At 41.6% G+C, this 22,294-nt stretch overlaps 1 protein-coding gene across 1 annotated transcript; it reads right to left on the bottom strand.

The window, feature by feature from the left end:
* Positions 1–674: 674 nt before the first annotated feature.
* ZBTB14 (zinc finger and BTB domain containing 14) lies at positions 675–6,929 on the bottom strand. Its single transcript, XM_030944115.1, has 3 exons — positions 6,845–6,929; positions 4,665–4,733; positions 675–4,252 (listed from the first exon to the last, which is right to left on the bottom strand). The coding sequence occupies exons 2-3, from the start codon at positions 4,665–4,667 to the stop codon at positions 2,909–2,911; spliced, it is 1,347 nt and encodes a 448-aa protein (XP_030799975.1). The 5' UTR covers positions 4,668–4,733; positions 6,845–6,929; the 3' UTR covers positions 675–2,908.
* Between the last annotated feature and the right edge of the window lie 15,365 nt (positions 6,930–22,294).

The following is a 22,294-nucleotide window of genomic DNA, read 5'->3' as shown; positions in this document are numbered from 1 at the left end:
AAGTTGCTGTCCCTGTCTAAGCTAAAATAAAAATGTGCCCATTCCTCAATGGACGCAGCTCATACCTTACAGCTTATCACGTTGGAAAAGCTCATTGGCTTGGAGCTGATGCCCACCTGCTTTTGTGCATGGTGTCTTCTGGCACAGACAGAGGAGAGATGGGAGCAGTAGCATTGTAAGATGCAGATAAATTTACCCGAACTTCACAGACACACCCCTCCAACATATAGGCTAACATTCTTTCAGAATATACAGATTAGTTTAGAACACTAACAAGAATGTATATACAGCTAAGGGTATCTCCATCCCTCCACACCTGTAACTTTTACAGCTATAAGCTGTAACAAAAGCAGAATCTACTCTGATGTCACACACAATGCTCACACTTCCCACTGCAAGTCTTCTCATGCAAGCCTGCTTTTCTGTAACAATTTCAAATTTGCAGCCTGACCACTTGTGCTTAAAAGTCAGCAGCAGTTTTCTTTAACTGTAATACTTGAGTTCAGTCTCTTCACTCCAGTGTCTGCTGCCCCTGTGAGCTTCATTTTAATTTATTACTTTCCAAAAAAATCCCAATGAGGATCTGCTTGAGAGGTTATGGAGTTTATCCCTCAGCTTCAAGGCAAAACTAACCATATTTAAACCACTCCTAATAGATGTTTCTCTAACCCATTCTTGAATGTTACCACTAGTGGAGATTGCAGTACCTCCCCAGGCATTCTCTTTTAGTGATTCATATTTTAAATATTTCCATTTTTTTCTAATGTAATTGTTTACTGCTGTAATTTGGTTTTTTGCATTCTTCATAGCAGACCTTCATAAAATTTACTTTCTTCACATTTTACACTTTTGAACTCTTATAATAACAGATCTGTTTTGTACAGTCTTTTCAACCCCAACTTACCTAGGAAGAAGTGCACACAATTTCAGATAAGAAAACATAGCAAGACGAATATATTTAGAAAAAAAAAGTAGATCCTATTTTGGACCTACTATCTTTATATCTATGATCATATACAGTAAAACATTTTAACAATGGTCATTTATCATGTTCCTCAAGAGAACCAATAAAATGCAATGAATACACATCGTCTGATGTTGCACAGGTACAAAATGTATAGTTTGTTTACAAACTAATATTACTGAATGTAAAATGAAGCAACATTTTAAAAAAATATATTGGTAAAGGTCCAAATTTTACATTTTCTAAAATATTAAGGTCATGTTTTATTTACAGACCAGCGTTTGAACAATTACTGGCATTTAAAGATAACTGCTTAACCTGATGAATACATGAATAAAACAAGGCTGTAAAAAAAAAAACCTAGACCAAATAAAAACCCCTCAATAATTGAAGTTCCATATAACAGTTCCAAAAACACTATTTTAAATTTCTATTTAGAAAAGCAAGATGTGATCTACCACACAGTAACTTATCAGAAACTGGTCTAACACTTTGATATGCTATAGTTATCGCAAGTGACCAATGTTACCAACCATGTGCCCGAGTGTGTTTTTTGCCCATTCCAACTTCAAATGAAGTTTTCACAACAGCTGTAGTATTTACAAATTTAAAATAAAGGGTCGATATACCTTTGGAAGGCATTGCCACTGTTACTGTGTCTGCTCTTGATGACCACAAGTAGCAGACTGCAATCCAAAGACCACTTATTTCCTTGACTCTGTGAGTTAACTATTGTTACCAGCATGTACCCCAGCTGGTTCTAAAAAAAAATAGACTAAGCAACTGACTAATAGTAAACACTCATCCAGGATCAATTATGACAGAACTCACTCACTGAAGTCCCCCTCTTGATGAGGGGTGGTGTGTCAAAAGGTGGAAGCTTTTAAACTTGAACAGGACCTATGAGCTGTATGATCAGCCATGACACAAACCCCAGCTGAGCCCTGCAGGCAGGTATGTGACATCCTTGGCTGCAGCTTCGGGAGTCTGGCAGTGACACCTGGTCACCTGCTCCTGCAGATACTCCTCTGTCTTCACTGTGCTAGGTTAGGTGACCTGAAGTTGCATAATAAAAAAACCATCTCAGGCTGTATTAGCTTTTACTGATTTTTACTGGGTTTGAGTAAGGAGCATGTCTCCTTTATGCTCCACCCTTTTTCCTTTGTGGCCCAGTCCCACCTCTGGGGCCCTGTATAAAAGTGAACATAAAAACAAATGAGGCAGACATTTGTGCCCACAGAAGGGACTGGTGAATGCCATGACACTTCTGCTTTGCCAGCCAGAATCCCTGTGAATAATGCAGTTTTTTCAAGAATGCAAGTAATTAATTAAAACTTGCCACCTTTATAAAAATAGGAGGATATCTGAGGGAATGGAATAAGAAGCAATTTCATTTTGATTACCATCCTCCTTTACACTCTGTTGTACCATCCTACATTAGGTGAAAAAAGGAAGAATTAAAAAGCTTAGGGATTCAGTGTATGCTTCTCATAAAAATTGTAGGTACAACACCTAAGAATTATGAAAACCAAATCATTTCTTTCCATGTTTGTGATTTTTGAGATCTCAGCGTTTTCAAGCATAACTCACTGATTCTCACTGATTGCAATGTTTACATCGTATTCAGTATTCCATACTGGATGAAGCAAAGTATCAGCCAGTGATGATCCCTGCTACAGAGAACTTGATCACATTCTTGAATTAAAGCAGTTATTAGTGCATTATACTGCTAGTGACAACGAAACTGTTTCAAATTCTGAGAATACCCATCTCTGAAATGTTTTAGCATACCTAACCAAGCGACGCTACGTATTCCTATGCAACATTCAAATCCTCTAAAAATATGCTTTCTTGAATAGATTCTCAGTCTAAATGTATATTGACAACAGATTTTGCTCCATTTCATGTCTTATATTATTTCTGATAAAGTTCCTGCTTTAGTTTTTAACTACAGGCTATAGTTTCTAATTGCTGCTCTGCCTCAGCAGCCATGGCTGCTGCCTGCAACTGTTCTGTTTCACTCTGGATGGAATTGGCTGCTGTAACTTGCTTTCTTTCACTGTGCATATTGTTCTCATGCCTTTTTAGGTCAGATGCCTTAGCAAATGCTTTAGTGCAGGAACTGCAGACAAAAGGTTTCTCTCCTCGGTGCCTTCTTTCGTGGTCTTTGAGGTGGGACTTGTGCTTGAAAGCTTTATCACACATATGGCATGCAAATGGCCTCTCATTACTGTGAACTCTTTCATGCTTTTTTAGATCTGGCGCACGGATAAAAGATTTCCCACACACCTCACAACTGTAAGGCTTGTAACCTGTGTGTATTTTCAAGTGTTCTTTCAAATGAGCCTGCGTGGTGAAGCCCTTTGTACACATTTCACAAACAAATGGTCTGTCTGCAGTGTGTAGCTTTTCATGTTTTCTCAAACGCGCTTCATCGGAAAAGGTCTTGCCACAAGCCTGACATACAATGTGTTCCCTGTGACCGTAAAGCAAGTACTCAAACTTCATATCCCCGGCTGCTGTGGTCCATCCTGGTGTCTGTTCATCTTTCACTTCACTTATGCCATCATTAAATGTGAGTGCCTGAGGGGTCTGAGATCCTAAGTCTTTAGATTCCGTTGTTTCCATAGGTTCTACTTCTTGGCCATAGCAGTTTACTTTTCTAACTTCTTCACTTCCCAATTCTTTCAGAATTGCCTCTTGCACTCTCAGGGTAGTGGTTGGTGATTTACCATCTTCCTGACTTGGGGGAGTGCCTTCTACTGTCACATCTGATGGACTGTCATCATGATCTCCAATCTCTTCCACCTCATCATCTTGGGTATCATTGGGTTCCCCAATAGAACGGTTCATTTTTAGACAGTACTTGCTCTTGGACTGTGTGTTTTCTTCAGGACTAGACACATCACGTTTTTGAGAGCAGAGTTTATCAAGAAACCGAATACCGAGGATCTGGCCTGACGACATCATCAAGTTTACATCCTCTTTTTTAACAGAAATCTTTGCAGTATACATGTAATTGAGAACTTCCTCAAAAATATCAGAACGAAGAAAATCTATTTCTATTACTGATGAACTATCAACTTCAAGTTTTTTGAAAAGCTTCTTGAAGTAGGTACTGCAGGCAGCAAGCACGCACCTATGGGCTCTGAACTTAACATCTTCAACCACAATAGCGATGTCACAAAATTCTCCTTCCAAACGTTGTTCATTCAATGTTTTCAGGAACACAGTTTTGTGATCGTCGTCATTATATTTAATGGTTTCAGACATACTGATGAAAAACTCCTGTAAATTAACAGGAAAATTTTGTAACTTTTATAAAGCAGTCTAAGTCACAAAATCCCAAGAGATGAAGTAATTTCCATCATTTACCAAAAGCCCAACTTTTTTTTTGCATAAAATGACCACAAAAGGCCTGTTAGACTGTAAAAGCATTACTCTGAAACTGATTTTAAAATTGTGAATGTATAAAGGTCTTTCTTAGGTTACAAAATTTACAATTATTCAAATCTTTATTGATTCAGTTATATAAAATTGAAAACTTTCTCTTTAAAACTCCAATTCTCATTAAATGTATGACCCAACTCATAAGTCACTATTATAGCTAAAGGAAATGTTAACACTAAAAATGTGTAAGAAATACTCTAAATAAGTCAGCACAACAAACTAAATTTGACATATCAAATATAAGCCTTACCATGAACAATGCGGGAAGTTTTCTAAGCAAATGATTATTAAATTAATCTCAGAATGGGCCACCTTCAGCCTGAAAGATGGGAAGATAATAACATTTCAATATGTGATAATATCTATTCCAAAAATATTTTGAGTGTTAAAAGACAGCATTTTCAATTATTTAAAGTTAAATAAAATACATTGTGAAAATACCCAGTTATTATTTCAGTGACACTACAGACAACTGTAGAGGACAACTCCATGTGTTTACTTTCCTATGGCTACTGCAATTCCCTGGTTCCACTTTCCTGCTACTTAACTACACTAAATCTAAAGGTCTGAATCACCACAATTAACGCAGTAACCAACCCATCAAGAAGGTGATCAGTCTTCTGCTGAACCAGAGAGCTGAGCCAGCCTAGCAGAGGGTCTGGCAAGCAGACCAAACATCCCAAAGGACAGCAAACCAGGGACAGGGATGAATGCACATCCAGGACCAGGGGAAGGGACAAGTGTACCAGAATTCCAAACTATGGAGATACCAGAAAACAGAAAGATAATGCAAGACACATAATTTAAAATTATTCCACCCCAACAGACATCTAATTGTGCTAAAGCAGGAAACGCAGTGGAGCGGAGGGGAATTTAATACTTTGGAACAAATCCAGTGCCACCTGGCACAGATCTCCTGGTAATTTCTTCCCTAAATTCTAATTTATCCATAACCATATATGAAACAGAAGCAGATGACAGGTATGATGACAGGTTTGCAACTCTTGGTGCTGTGTGTTTCACACGATATGGGAACACCTGGCTCTGCAGGTCTGGCACCTCCACTAAAGTGTCCCCGGCTACACAGAAAAATTAAAATAAAAAAAGTAAATAAAGGACGGCCAAAATTATTTTCTTAGTCCTAAATAATCAAATTTTAAGATAGCTAGATATTAAGTCTGTAAATACTTGAAATATGCAAAAGGAAACAAAACCAGAAAGCGATATTGTATATATTTATGGGCCGTCTGGTTCTGCTGGCCCAGGAAAATGTATCGGTCCAGCACTGAAGATGGTAGGACAAACAACTATTTAAATGGGATCTTTTTCGAGTTCTTTGCAAGATGGGAAAATGCTTTCTTTTTAAGCACGCAACAAAATGTCACTGTTAATAATCTAGCAGCAATTGCACCGTCCTGTTAAACAGTATGCAGTTTTGCTGCAATTCTGTCGACACTGAGAATGAATTATAGAAGGAATTGGCTGAAAACAGGGCTGCGGAGTATGCAGGGGTGTGCAACTGGCAAAGAACGAAGGTTTTCCTTTGCGAATGGAGCGGGTCAGGCACTCGCCCAGAGCGTTTCCAGCTCTAATTAAAGAAAGCTCTGGTTTACTTATTCCACTGGGCAATTCAGATTTATTCCTCCACACGCTTTTTACACGGCCGCTACCTCCGCAAGGGCCGCAGGGAGGTGATTGCGGGGCTGCGACTGCTCAGCACGCGCTCGGTGCCTCCCCGCGCCGGCTCTCGCGGCCGCCGTGCCCGTGACCGCGGAGGCGCACGCCCGCTCCACGCACCCGCGGGCGCGGCGCAGGCGGGTTCCCGGCGGGGACCGGCCCGGCCCCCGCCGCGCCGCCCGCGCTCCCGGCCCGGCGTCGGGGGCGCCCGCGAGCGCCGGGCGGCCGCTCTCCGGAGCGAGCCCGGCGCTCCCGCCGCTCCCGCTTCACGGGGCTGCGCGGGGACGGCGCCCCGCTCCGTCCGTCCGTCCGTCCGTCTTCGTGCCTCCCTCTCTCCCTCCCCCGCTCCAACGGTTCTCGCGCGGCTCCCGCCGCCTGGACGCGGCCGCGCGCCCCTTTGTTGCGGCGGCCACCGCCGCCGCGCGGGACCCGCGCGCCCCAGCGTGCGCATCCGCCGCTGGACGCGTCCTTTCCTCCTCCTCCCCTCCCGCTGGCCCTCCCCTCGCCCGCGGGAGGCAGGCGCGGCGGCGCCGGGGCTGCTGGCGGCGGGCGCGCCCGCGGCGCGTCATCTCACCAGCGCGCGCTGCCGGGGCTGTAACGGCGGCGGCGAGCGGGGGAGGGATGGCAGAGGGAGGGGGGAGGAGGAGGAGGGAGGGGCGTGCGAGGGAGAGCGCGCGCGCGCGCAGCGCAACGGCGGCCGGGCCGCGGCGCGGGAGGGCGCGGGGGAGGAGGGGGGAGAGGGCTCGCGCTTACCTGCCGCCCGCCCGCGCGCGCGGAGCCGCGCTTCCCGGGGGGCCGCCGCTACCACTGCCGCCGCGCGGGAGGGGGACGGGGGAAGGGACGGGAAGGAGGGAGGGAGGGAATGGGGGGGAATTTGGGGAGGGGGTCTTGGGGGGGCCTGCGCGCGTCTCTCCGGCCGTCACCGCCGCCTCCTGCACGAGCACTCCAGTGCGCGCGCGCGCGCGCTCGGGGGGCGCGGGGGGTGCGTGCATGCGCGGTGCGAGCGGAGGGCGCGCCTGTGCCCGGGGAGCGCGGAGGAGGAGGAGGAGGCTGGGGCGGCGGGGAGGGGGGAGCAGCGGGGCCTGCGGCGCGCCAGTTCCCATCGCCCTCCCCCCGCTCCGGGGGACGCGCGGCTCGGGCCGCGGGGCGCGCGGGCCGCGGCCGTTCCCGCTGCGCCTGCGCCCGCCGCGTGTGCGAGCCCGGGGCGCGGGCACGGCCTCCCCCGCCAGGCGGCGCACGGCGGCGAGCGCGGCGCGGGCTCGGCCCCGAGCCGGGCGCGGCGGGACCCGCGCGGCCGTTGGGCGGCGCTCGGGAGCGCGCCCGCGCGTGTCCGCGGAGGGGCGGTGTGATGTGCGGGAGCGATGCTGCCCCTGGTGTGTCCCTTGCCGGCCACCGAGAGCAGAACGGCTCTGCCCACCCAAACCCGCCTGCGCTCCCTGGTGCAAATACCCGGGGGATTGGATTTTAAAAGGCATAACGCGATCGCTGGGAAGGAATAAAGATTTTATTGCACTGCTCATCTCCCACCTCCGGTTTTCTTTCCAAAACGCATCTCATTAGATGCTGCTCTGCTGGCACAGCTTTCACTGGAATCATTTGTACATTAATAAAACGCTACAGTGCTTCTGCTAGTGTGAAATGCAGCATGTCTGCTTGGGAAAAATCTCGGTAAGTACTTGTGTTGGAAAGTACTGCGAATTAAAGAACTCACTGGAAGAGTGGAGTCATCTCAAGGAGCAACAAATTGACCTTTTTCATTGGGTTGATAACTCCTTCCCCTTCCTGGGCTGTTTTCTGAGAGGTTTTCTGTGTAATGCACTGACATATGTACTGGGTTTTGGTCCAGCTGGATCACTTTGTTTTGCTGGTCTTTTTAGATAATTTTTTCCCACCCCCTATTAAATATAATGGAATGAAGTCCCTTTTTTTCCTGGGCAGTCAAAACTTCCAGGCTTGTTTTTGTAGTAACATTGGTAATTTACATTCAGAAGGCAGAATTAACTGTCTTAAATAAGACAAAGAGTAATGGGTTCAAACTGAGAGGGGATATTTGGGTTGAATATAGGGAAGACATTCTTCCTTGTGAGGGTGGTGAGGCACTGGAACAGGTTGCCCAGAGAAGCTGCCGATGCCCCATTCCTTGAGTTGTTCAAAGCCAGGATGGATGGGGCTCTGAGCAACCTGGTCCAGTGGAAAGTGTCCCTGCCCATGGTGAGGGGGTTGGAACAGGATGATATTTAAGTTCCCTTCCAACCCAAACCATTTGATGACTGCATGAAGTCTTTGAAGTATTTCTGAATCCTGTAAAAGACCTCTCTCCACATTGGAAGGAACTTCCCTAAGACAATTTCACAATGTGCTATTTCTTTCTTTGACAGTGTCCCAAACGCTCCTACAATAACCTTATTGCTCCTGAGAAACACATAGCAGCTGGTTTACCACACTGACCAGCAAATGACACCGGTTCATTTCGTTAACACTCTCTCTTCCTGCTCTATCTGTACCTGACAGTGTGGATATGCCTGGCTTTTAGGGCCAGGTTCTGCTGTGGGTAATCAGAATTAAACTAGTAATGGAAAAAAAGTTACAAAAGTTACAGCTGTCCATTTTCTCTCTCTGCTTTTCTGTATCTTAGGCTACTGCTGAATGTCTGTTTCTGTGTGTTTCAAATTCTATCATTAGTAGCTCCCACTGAGATACTAAAATAGGGGAAGCATATGTTCAATATCCAGACTCAATAACTATGGATTGTGGAGAATTAAAAAAAAAAAATCTTTGTTACTATCTAACTGTGTGTGGTGGGTTGACTCTGGCTGGATGCCTGGTGCCCACCAAAGTAAGGGTCCGCTGAGCAGGGGAGAGAAAGTATGTTGGAAGGCACATGTATTGAGATAAAAGGACAGGGGGTGGTCAGTCACCAATTACTGTTACAGGCAAAACAGTCTCCACTTAAGGAAACTATTTTAATTTATTACCAGTCAAATCCAAGTAGAGAAATAAAAGCTGAATCTTAAAACATCCTTCCTCCACCTCTCGTTTCTTCCCAGGTTTAACTTCATTCCCAATTTCTCTCCTCTCTTCCTCTTTTTCCCTGCCAGCTGCTGAGGGGAATGGGGGATGGGGATGGGGGCTGGGGTCAGTTCATCACACATTGTCTCTGTTGCTTCTTCCTTCTCAGGGAGAGGACTCCTCAGACTCTTTACCTGTTCCAGCATAGGTTCCCTTCCACTGGTGACAGGCCTCGATAAGCTTCAGCATGCTCCCCATGAGCTTCACAAACTGCTCCAGCGTGGGACACCTCCCATGGGATGCAGTCATTTAGGAACAGATGGCTCCAGTGTGGGTCCCTTACAGGGTCACAAGTCATGTCAGCAAACCTGCTCAGTGTGGGCTCCTCTCTCCATGGGTCTACAGCTGCCAAAAGGCTGCTCCAGTGCAGGTTTCCCGCAGGGTCACAGCTTTATTTGAGATTCTTCCAGCTCCAGTTGGGGGATCTCCATGGGCTGCAGGTGAGTATTTGCTGCACCATGAACCTCCATGGGCTGCAGGGCAACAACTGCCTCACCATGGGCTGCCTCACAGGCTACAGAGGAATCTCTGCTCCAGTGCTGAGCTCCTCCTTCCCCTTCTTCACCTACCTTGATGTCTTGCACAGCTGCTTCCTTCATGTATTCTCCCTCCTATCTCTCTGTTGCACAGGTTTTGCCCTCACTTCTTAACTGCTATCCCAGAGGCACTACCTCCCTCAATGATGGGCTCAGCCTTGGCCAGCAGTGAATCTGTCTTGAATTCTTCTGGCATTGGTTCTGTCAGACACAGGGGAAGCTTCTAGTGCTTTTCACAGAAGTTACTTCTGTTTCCCCCCCAGCTACCAAAAGGTTGTCACACAAACCCAGTAGAGTATGTAATATTTTTCATTACATATGAATGTTGCACTAGGTTTTGGAAACAAGATACAAAAGGTAAATGTCACAAAAATTCTGGATGAAAAGACTTGGGATTGAAAATATGTAATAGTGAAGGTGAAGCATAAGAATAAAACCCATCACATCTCCACTAGCATGTCTGTGGGCTAATATGTGTAGTCATGTCAGTTGCCAAAATCAAGTATTTTTTCAATTTACTGGAAAATACCATTCTGCAGAAAAAGTGTTTGAATCATGTATCTGACTGAAACACTCTTCCTATTAAATTATCCTTTACCCAGCTAGCACAGATTAACATTTAAGCTTTGAAATAATTCTGCTGTTTTCCTATCTGATGAACTAGACTGTAGATGCTGTGGATATGTTGAACCAACAGGCTGTTTCCAGACTGTTTGGGTTGCAGGGATATCTGTAAGGGAAAAGAGTCCTTTGTAGGATGTGCTTCTTTTGTTTAGAAAATTGTGTAACAGGAGGGAAGAATGACAAGTGCCGCTTCATGTAACCATGCATGAGACATTGGAGATGGCACGCAGGGAAGACTGAAGCTTCCATCTAACACTTTCAAAGTGATGACTGGTGTAAAATATGTATTAAGTGTCTGCGGATTCCTGTGTCTTTGAATGGTTAGGTTTATGTCTGTGTAAGTTCCAAATGACAATAGAATAATGATATTGTGGTCAGTTTTCATGTGTTGAGATTGTATCTTGGTCTTGCAGAATTGACCATTGTACAAGGACACAGATTTTCCGTGGGTCAGATTTCTTGTCAGGCTGAGTGCACAAAAGAAGGTGAAGATACAAATCATCCAGTGTTTGTGAAAGGGAATCATAGACCCTGTTAGTATATTCCTGTGTGCCAGCAAGGACAGCAAAGCCTCCTGAGAGTGTAAGTGAATGTGTTAGGACAGAGGAGGGAAGTCAGGGAGCAGATGCTCCTTGCAGTGTGTGTTTCCCATAGCAACCTGGCAAATTTCCCGGCAGAAATTTGCGTGTGAGTTAGTCATGTTTTCGCATCACTTACTCGTGCCTGTATTTTCAAGTATCCCCACGAAAGAGGAAATAGTAGAGACAACTGGGGAGGAGCAGAGCATAAATGATGGAGGTTGGTGGCACAGCCCCTGGCTAATCTGTACAAATGGGTGGTGAGAGGCCACACCACCCTCCAAATGACTGAACAGCACTTGGAGCTTGCAGTTTGCACCAATGCCTGAAGGGACACAAGTCCTGTTGAGAGAACCTGATCTGTAAAATCTTACTTAATACTGTTGTGTTCTAAGTAGACAAGCATTTTAATGATATGCTTCCCTTACCAATTAATTCTACTACTACTGCTACGGTGTGTTTATCTACAGTCATATATAGTAATGCCTGGAGACAGATGATTGTCAGGAATTGTGGAAAATAAAAATATGTGGCTGTGTGAACATGGCAGTTCACACTCTGCATGTACAAGACATCCCATAGTCTAGTCAGGTCTAGCTGTAATTTGCATAATTACACACACCCTATTACTGTCCCTGTTAGTATCCTCTCTGTCTCCATGTCCCATCCCTATTCCCCCTACCCCTTTTAGGGGTATATATTTTTTCATGTGTTGGGGTTTGGACTCTATTTCTTCAGTATTTTTATCTATTTCTCCCCTATATCTCACTCATCATCCTATTTTTCCATTCTTTTTCTTTCTCTTTCTCCTTCATTGACAATTACCTTACTCTCAGCCCAATTCCTTGACTTTGCTGACACCCTTATTTGATTAGAACTATATGGAGAGTGAGTGAGGAAGGATGGATGCCACTTTCCAATGCCAAATTCCAGAAGCATATAATGAAATTTCACTTTTTCTTCCTTCCCCATGGTATTCTCTCTGTGTTTCCTTACTTTCGTGCCCTTGTCTTCCTACCTGATTCCTTCCTTCCTGATTCCGTTGTAATCCTATATTCTGGTGCTGAAGGTAAAAAATGCTACAGGTAAAGACTTTAAGGAATAGAGGTGTCTACTTTATTCACAGCCCCCAGAGGAAAGAGAGCATTGAACAGATGTGAGAGGTCCCAGAGAAGAAGGAAGGAGGGGGATATATATTTATATATATATTATCCTATGTAAAGATGGTATCAAATGGATAAAAGCTTAAAATTACACATTTGTTTTTTAAGCTGGGTATTTCTTGACCTTTAAGAGTAAGAAAAATAGAAAGCTTTTTGGTGAATTAGTTAATGTTCACTTGGTGAGAGCTGTATCTCTTCTTGATTCTTGCTTGTACTGCAGACCTGCCAGCAGTATAACATACTGCTAAGAAACAGCTGGTCCACAAATGCATTATAGCTTCCTCGTGCCTGATCTATCAAAAAAGAACAAATTTCTCATTCACAGGTCAGGTGCATTTTTGATTTACAGAGTACATATAGAACTTGGTCCTGTATGGTGTTTTCAGCCATGTTTCACGTTTCTGTCAGAGTCTGTCAGTGTGCAGTTAATAAAAGAGGCTGCCATTCTGTGAATTATTTATGCGCTGTCCAGTTTGTTTGTGTAAGTAGGGCACACAAATTTTTTTGGATGAATTATCTGCTGGCATGAGAATGGGCAGAGCAGAGCAATTTAACTTTTTTTTGAGCTGAAGTTGTCATTACCAAGATATCATGGATCTCATCATGGATATGCAAAAATGATTTTTATTCACATTTGAATTTTAATGATAGAATCATTTAGGGTGGGGAAAGCCTCTAAGATCACTGAGTCCTGTTTTTAATCCAGCATGGCCAATTATATCACTAAACCATGTCTCTAATGCCACACCTACATGTCTTTTAAATACCTCCAGGATGGTGATTCAACCAGTTCCCTGGACAGCCTGTTCCAATACTTGATGACCCTTTTACTGAAGACATTTTTCCTAATGATAGAATCATTTGGACATGGCATAGTCTGCATTTTCTGAAAGGGGCCAAGCTTGCCAAATGCAAACAAATGCTATTTACTGTGATGTATTTATTTTGTGAAAAACCCAAGCTTTTATCTTGTGTTTGAATATTGGAAACTGTTCCTCATAATTATGGATAGACTATAATTGAAAAATCAGTCATCTCACAGCTACAGCCCTCAGTCCCCTCCAACCTTATTCTTTGTCAACCTCATGTTTCTTAAAACAGTTAGATGTTTATTGTTTAGAGCAAGAACAATCCATTTAATTCCCCATTGCTATATTTGTTAGTCAATGCTCTGTAAAAAACCTAAAATCAATATAGAGCATGATATTTTCACATCACTGGATGACCAGTATTCCTGCATTCATAAACCTCACACAAAATGCCATTAGTAGAGAGGAATCAGGCTCCCCCTAAAAGACAGCTTTGCCTGCTTCTGGCTGCTACAGCTGCTTGCTTCACTGTTCATTGCAGGTGCTTATCTGCTGACATTTTCCCAAGAAGTTGAGCATATGAGCCCTGATATCTGTAAAGAGAGATGGAAAGTTTCATTGCAGTGAGCAAGCTCTGTGGCTTTATGTGTGACGGTTTATGCGCAGCCTATCGGGTTTGCTGCACATTTGCTAATGACCACAGACTTTCACATTTTAAATGTGTGAATTTTAGAATGGAGAGCACTTCTGCTATTTTAGTTTGTACATTTTAAGCCTTTTTCAGCACCTTTCTCCATGGAGATCAGAAAGATTTTATACTGTTAACACCTGCATTTTCAATCTCACTATTGAATCTGAATATTTGCAGAAAGCGTGGAAACAATTTTATCATAATAAAAGTAGTGATCTCTCAGAAGTGATCTCATCAAACAGCTAAGTCATTAAAGATCGCTGCAGGAACACATCACCAAAAAACCCCAAACTCACCATAAGCACAGAAAACCCCTTGAGCTTAACTGTACTCCAGTTAGAAGCAAAAAAAACCCCTTCTATGCACTGTTGAAACAAATATAATTAATTATAACCCATTCAAGAATAAAAAAAATTAGATAATGGAAGATGTGTTTGATTAATTTTAATGGAATAAATCAGCCTAGAAAGCTGAAAGAGTCATCCTGATGTCACACAAAATTAAGGAACTAAGGTTTGGCTTTTCAATTCCCTGGACAAACACACGACCTTCCTTGCCAGTTATTAAAAGTGCAGAAAAAGAAATAATAACTTTGGTATCCATTTTTCTTCCCTGATGTGACTTTTTAATATTAAAGGTGGTAATACCTGTCTAGGAGGAGGAATTATTTTTTTCTCTAATGTCTGTTATTTATCATCTTCCTTCTAATGGCAGGAATACATACAGGAGTAGCAAACACAGAGAGAGAAATTGAAGTTCTTTGGGTGCTTGCTCTTGCTTATAACCTTTTCCTTTTCAAAGAACAAGGTTTACACATTGCCTTCAGGCAGCTCTGAGATGTGACTCATTTGTAGTAGCAATAAGACTGTTTTAGGTATCACTTTTTGCTGATGTTTTTTGCCACATGGTTGTAGGAATGCTGCAGAAGGTGGAATCTTGTCTAGCAGCCTCAAATGCAGAAAAGAAACCAGAAGAAGGAAGGTGAAATCTAAGGTGGGATTGGGACAGATTTAGTAAAGGCAACAGCACTAGCAGGGTCCCCTGGCTGAGGATGGTCTGAACATCCTTAGATGAAGGACCAGTGTTCCTACAAAGGACCCCAACCTTAGAACAGTGGCAGGTGGCAAAGTATTCTCCTTGCTGTCTGCTTTTCTTCTACTGCTGGTGGCAGCAAGCCTTGTTGTTGTGTAATTTTTTTCCTGTATTTATTGTTTTGCAGAATGTAACAGATATCGTAAAATAGAATTAGTCTCATAAATCTAATAGGTCTGTACCTGTCCCAAAAAGGATGCATAACTTTTGCCCGAGAAAAATAATAAGTATAGGTATAGATATGTAGATATATAGATATTTAGATATATCTGGGTAATCTGAGGCAGGTGTGCATGGTTTTGGTTTGGACTCGTGATGGGTATCAGTCTCATCTCCTGTTGAAACACAGCACATTTGTGGTTCCCATGTTCTGAAGAGGATGAAAAAACAAAAGGTTTCAAAATTATTTGGAGGGCTGCAGGAAATGTTTTAGAGTGAGAGAGTCTTCAGAACTACTAGTTGTTTAGCTTTCTCAACAAGTATGCATTAGGATGACTTGATTACAGAGACTAAGACACTTTATGGAGAGAAAATACTGGCAAATAAAGGGATCTTTAGTCCAAAGATTTGAATTGTCTGTAGCTGGAAGTTGTTACCATGAAACCATTCAGATAAGCAATGATGCATACTTTATTTCTAAGCAGAGGGAATGATTAACAGTTGGAATAAACCAGCAAGAAAACTAATGGATTCTTCATCTCTCAAAATCCACAAGTGAAAAAATGGATGCCTTTCAAAGTTATGCTTAGTCACATCCTAGTTAATTGGCTCAAAGTAACAGCAGCAAGTCACATTGTGTCCTGTTTTATATAGGCTGTCAAATTAGGTGGTTATAGTGTTCTTTTTGGCTTGTCAGTCTGTGAAATACTGCAACTGCCAAAAGCCTGCATTAAAAGAAAAGTAGTGCTTTGAAGTTAAGCACTCCATGGATAAAGAAGGAAGAATTAAGGTTACTTTAGTAATCTTCACTGTGATCCTCTGTGTATTTGCATTATGATGCAGTCTTAACTGCTCAGTCGCTCAGATTACCAAAGCTCTAATCCTAAATTTCTAGAAATCAGACCATTCTTTTGCTTGATCTATAGAAACAGCTCCTTCCTCTTTTATGTGGGTCAGCCCTTAGCAAGAGGTGCAGTGAACAAATAATTGTATAAAGGACTGGTGGAATGAAAAGCATTTTAAATCAATGTCAAGTTAATGGAAATACATGGTCTTCAAGGAGAAAGGATACCCCATTAGGCCATCAGAATGCCTGTTCTGAAAGGCAACACAGTTATGGAGATGTCATGATCCTGCATATTAAGAACAATTATTCTGTTCATAAATGCAGATACAGGACATTGGGCACTGCCCAGTTGTAGAATACAATGGATTTTTGCAGGGAAGATTTTATTTCTCATATTTATGTGCGTTACCTGAGGTGCATAGAAACATCTTGAGACTACCACAGTCCTGTTAGGAAAAAGAATGAAGCTGGGAAAAATTGCTGCCTAGAAATTTGCTTGAGCTAATTCTCCTCATAGTCATCCCTCATTAGGGAAGCAGATGTGGGTCCATAATTTATAATGTAAGGCATAGATAATACTGGCTTATTGACTAACAATGACTTTTGAACACATCGCTTCGTATACAGAAAAATATTATAAAATTTATTTTGAGCTATGAAATAATCTTTTAAACCCATTGAAAAATATCTCTCTCTATGGCTCTGAACAAAGAATTTAGGAAATAAATTTACCAAATAAAAGTAGAAGTGTAAGTGCATTTTTAAGGGAGAGGGGAAATGGGATTTTAAATTATAGTGTTGCCTACTTTGGCTCCTAGTAGTCTCAAGAACATTAAAAAGTTGTATGTTAGAGTATGAAAGAAAAATACAAGCCTGCATTTGGGGATATTTTTTTAAGTGTGCTCCTCTCATTTCAAATGCCATAGTGTTCGGAGATCACATCCAACATCCACGAAAGTACCTGGAATGGCTCCCATTGATTTCCATGTGAGACACTGTGAAGCAGTGTTAAAGATAGGACTGAACACATACTAGGTCTCTTCAGATGCAACAGAATTTACTTTCTGATAAATCCAAAGCTATTACTGTAAATCATCAGTTTCATTTCTTAGAAGATGAAAAAACCTCTGTCTCTCCATTTAGTTTAATGGGAGTTTAGAAAAATGAAAATCCTGTATTAGAATTAGTATAAGTATTATTACTGCCTTGGTCTGCTTTCTTAGGACTGGATTCTGCAAAAGCAGTATTTCATTTATTACTTTAATGTATTGAGGCTACTTGTATCCCCATGTGCTACACAGTGTGAACAATGTGGAATAAAGACAATGGTTATACTGAATCCTATTAGTTTTATTATTTAAAACAAAAGCAATCCCCTGTCACCTAGTCTGGATCTTCTTCCATGTTCCTTATTAGTGTAAGCTTCATCTTTATATCATGTAGCTAATTGTTTACCCAAAAGAAAAGATATCCTGTTATCATTTTTGGACCTCATGATAATTCAATATGAAGGGATTTTAACTATTGGTTATGGGATATGGTGGCTACAGAGAAATCTTTACTGGTATGCAGGTATATAAACTGTAGATAAGAATGATTTTCATTGTCTCAGAAACACATGAAAAAGCTTTACATAAGATCAGAAATAACTGTCATTTTTAAACTGAAAACTGTAGGTAGGAGAGGTAAGGGAAAATAGTTGCCAATCACTTACTTTGTACCATTTCCCTTTAAATAATCTCCTGAATATATATAAATTAAAGGCTGTGACTTTCAATTCAAAAACATATCCAAAAGAAAAAGAGGTGTCTGTTAAGGATAATAGATTTCAACCGTGATCAATACATCTGTTGTGCAATCTTAGACAAATTGCCTTGCCACAGTTTTATAAATTGCTAAGAGATCTAAAGATAAGTACATCAAAGCAATGATGTGCTGGAAATACTAACTTAACACAATTTAATCAGCTCTTCCCTTTTCTCCTCCTATTGTTCCTTGTCTACTCAGCATCTTTCAGAGGCTTGGAAGAGTTCTCAGTATTTACTGGACTACAAAAAAACATGTGCAGATATAAGAAAATAATATGTAGTGGCCAACAAAACACTTTCCTCTGCTGTCAGTATGGAACATGGTGACAGATACAACAGGTGCCCACAAACAATGATATATACAATAGTTTATGACATATACAATAGTTCTCTCTTTGTGGAGCCCTATTCATTTTACCTTTATAGGACTGCATCCTTTGTGTTAATTCAGACAAGGAATTACCAGAACAGAGTATTCCAAGCAAAGGGATTTGGGTTTGGAGATTTGTTGTTGTTGTGTTTGGTTGCTTGGTTTTTGGTGTTGTTTGGGTTTTTTTTTTGTTGCTGTTGTTATATTGGCTGTTTTGTATTGTTTTGTTTTATTTAAAAGTCTGGTATTTCCAGAGCATACTCCACAAATTCCTTTTTCTTTTTTTTTATCTAGTTTCCTATGAAGTCTAGTGTCAAAAAACATAATAACTTGTCTGTCTGAAGCTCAGATCTATCTGTGTTTCTATATTGACTTTAAACACAGTACTCTTTAGTGGTGTTTCAGGGCACCCTGATAGCTATAGGTTGGCTTTGCTACCATTGTAGAAGCTTTGCAATAAACCAGTACATTGTAGCTTGTGATGTTTAACCTATGGGAAAATAATCTGCCCTTGACTTCTGAGATAATGGGTTAGATGCATGCAACTAATGTACAAGGTCCCCAGGGATAAAGTATGTCCTTAGGAAGATGGGTAAACACAGTTAATAAAATAAGAAATGGAAGGACTAGAATGTAAAAAAGTATAGTGCAACAGGTATAGCAAACTAATTTTCAGTTTGCCTGCTGCAGCAAGAAGATATGTTACTGATAAGTGCTTCTGACTGAGGCAGGAAACCTCTGGATTTTCCAATTCCATGAGTTTGTATAAAAGTGATTGGAAAATTGGAAAAAATCCATGGGATATAGCTATTGCACACTAAAATGGTAACCTAAAATGGCTGTGGTGTGCTGCTGTTCCTAATGCAATGATGTACAGTTGGACTTGGCCTTCATTGTTCAGCCACAGGATTGTCAAAATTTCTGCCAAAACAGGCTATTCTTACCAGCTTGTTTGATCAAGATTCTTTCATCTGCTTGAGTACCCAGTACTCTGTGTGTATCTGTGTTTTTCAAGCTGAATTCAACTGCACATGGACTTTTCAACCACATTCAGGTCTGTGCTTCAATGCTGTAAAAGTTGCAGGAAATACAGGAAGCATAACTTGCAATAAATTACAGGCTTGTGTGAATTATTAGTCCCATGGAAATAAGTAGAAGTTACATTTGCCTGGTTTGAACAATTTATGCTTTCTAACTACAGTCTGTTAGAGTCTTTTTCACAGAACACATATAAATATTTCCAGCAGCTGTGACTGCCAAATTACTTGGAGCAAGTGAACATTGCTCAGTCTCAGTATGAAGAGATTAATAACAATCATGCCTTATGCTCATCCCAAACATTCGTCAATCTGCTTTACCTCATACATACTTGGGACTTAAATGCCCACTGACATCTCAGCCAAAACTGTGAGTGATACAACTGCAGCCTGTGGTGGTAATACAAGAAGTCTTTTTGCTTGAAATGTGCTATGAAATGGAGTTATGTGCTTTAAAATAGAGTTACATTAATCACTTATAGTATACATGCAGCAGAATTTGCAAACTTAGGCTGGTTATGTTATGTGTTGGCAACTTAACTAACCTGCATTTACCATTCTGTCTGTATTTATTCAGAATTCAAGGTGAATGGCTAAGTAACCATTTCTGCTTTCTATATTCTGCAGTATGCCTTCATGTTTTATTTTGATAGGAAAGCAGTCAGCTGGTCTCATAAATGTGGAAGAGAAACATATGCCAAAATAAGAATCTCTTCTTGGAAAACCCTAGAAGAGTTTCACAACTAAGTCACTAACCATCCAACTGTAATACCAATGAAGATACAGCAACTTCTCAAAAACCTTGCATAAATACCACAATAGACATGCACAGTTCAGGAACAATTTTTACAGTCCCTCCTTGGTCTCAGTATGTGTATGCAACATAAGACAAATGGGATAGGGATGGAGAGAATAGAGAACAATTTTCATAAGATTAACATGCTGGCTCTGCCTACTGTCTCCCAAGTAGTCCAATTTACAGAAAGTAATGTTGCCAGTCTGGATCATCCTTTAATGGTGGGTGCCAGGTGGAAAGCCTAGAGTGCTTTAAAATAGATTCTGTCCCTTCACAGACTTTTCCATCTCAGTTATTATCACTCCTTAAATCAAATGCAACTAGCCATTGTAGATTTTCCTACCTGTTGGGGGGAGATATGCACAAATAAAGCAGGTGTGTGGTACACTGCTATTGCATATTGACTCTCATTCTCTGAGCTTACCATAGTCAAAACATAAATTTCCACATGCTGGCCAGTGCTGTCCATCATGGCAGCACTCACTTAAATGATAATTGGGATTATTTGTGCACATTTTAAGCTATAGATATTTTGTAACTGCAGCACTTTCCAGACTTTCTCCTGTGCTAATAAGATATATTGTTATTAATAGAAGTAAACCCAAGTTCTTTTTGTCAGCCTTTGGTGTGTGTACTTACAAGCTTTCCCAGCTGTTAAAATGACAACAAGTAAGTTTCCATACACACTTAAGCAAATCAAACTGCTAGGATAACTCTTGCTTCAAATACACCCATATGAGAGAAAGTGGCTGTTTTTTCTGACTTAAATCATGACACCATTCTGTGAATTTCTCCCATCAGTGCCTAAGAAACCAGTCCTAGCATGCACTAGAAATTTCTTAGGGCATACAATTGGTACCTTAACAGTGCAAGCTCTGATTTCAGAGGTGTCTTTCAAACAGACTGAAACACAGCAGGAGTGAGAGTGAAATGACAGTAGCTATAAACTTCACCTCTTATATTGACATAGATTCTGTAGATGTCATTCATTTCAGTAGCAGAAGCCCCTCTGTTAAGACATGACATCCACATGTATATGACATCCACAAAAATATTCCAGAAATCATTTCGCTTTTAACCCATGTGGTGTCTTTTGCACCTGGGAGGGCAAATGCTTCTCAGGAGATACTGTAACACATAAATATGCACTTAGCTGTGTTATAACTCTGTCCAAATCCAAATTTAGAGAAAAATAGCAGGAATTTTTTCTGTTTGTTTTAAGATTACCAAATATAAGTGCTGCACAATTCTCAGAGATTTTCTTTTGCGAACATAATTGCCATCGTGGTTCAGAAGAACCTGAGATAGCCTTTGTTAGCCCTCTAGCTTTAAAAGCTTGGGTGTAGCTGTGTATTAAAAAGAAAAGAAAAAAGTGAATTTATAAGCTTAAGAGCATACAGCTCAGTAGGTAATCACACACTGACTGTTAGAATCACAGAATATCTTGCATTGAAAGGGATCCAGAGACATCACTGAAGTCCAGCTCCTGGTCCTGCACAGGAACACCCTAAAAATCACATCCTGTGCCTGAGAGCATTGTCCAAATGGTTTTTGAACTCTGTCAGGCTGGGTGCTATGATCCCTTCCCTGGGAATCTATTGCTTCAATCATGCTCAGGGTGAAGATCTTGTCCCTCTGCTTTCCCTTGTGAGATGTTGTAACTGCAGTGAGGTCTCCCCTCAGTCTCCTCTTGTCCAGACTGAACAAATCAAGTGACTCCTGCCTCATAAGTCTTCCCCTGGAGATCCTTCACCAGCTTCATGGCACTCCTTTGGATGCTCCCTGATAGCTTTATGTCTTTTTCATATTGTGGTCGCAAGACTGCATGTGATACTCAAGAAGATGCTGCTAATGATCACAATATTTAAGTATTTCATGCACTGTGCAAGTCAGAGCATCTGTTAGAGCTTTGGATTGGTATGTTGTCTATTAGCCCACCACACTAAGTGTTAGCAGTACTGTATATGCTTGCATGTTTTGCTGTGACAGTTGAAGAGCCACAGGATTATGTATTGTCAATACAGAGGCTAAATATGCTATAAGAGCCTTAGGCATTGCAGGCTGCTTTGATTCAGCAATATTCTGTTGTAGTCCTCTAACACACTGTTAAAACTTTTTGCTTGCTCGTTTTGCAGGAGCAATTTAACCATGAATTCTGCTCAGCTAATTACTTTGCTTTTCCTGAACATACAATATGTTGCTCACCGAAGTTTTACATAAGCAGTAACTCAAGAAAAATTTGGGTGCCTTTTCCCTCTCAAGATCACTAGTGCAGAAAGACCAGAGAGAGGATGTGACAGCTTTTACTTTCTAGTCTTCTTATTTTCAAATACTCTCACCCACTCTGACTTTAAGAGCACTGAATCTCACCTGACCCTTCTATTATCTCCTGGATACCTGGTATGTGGACAGTATAGAGCATTGCCTTTAATTTTGACTTACTGTTGTCTGTTGAATGTCTTTCTCCTCTTCTCAAGGTCCCTCATGCTCAGATGTCAGCGACCTCCTTGTTGATGGATGATTATATCTGCCCATTTACTCATCCTTATAAGCTTATCTAAAAACTCCCCACAAGCATGATTACTGAGTTCATGTCTTCCCTGAACAAAATCCTTTGTGATCTT

The sequence above is a fragment of the Camarhynchus parvulus genome, chromosome 2, assembly GCF_901933205.1.
Source record: "Camarhynchus parvulus chromosome 2, STF_HiC, whole genome shotgun sequence".
NCBI classification, from domain to species: domain Eukaryota; kingdom Metazoa; phylum Chordata; class Aves; order Passeriformes; family Thraupidae; genus Camarhynchus; species Camarhynchus parvulus.
This window is presented reverse-complemented; position numbering and strand designations above follow the sequence as displayed.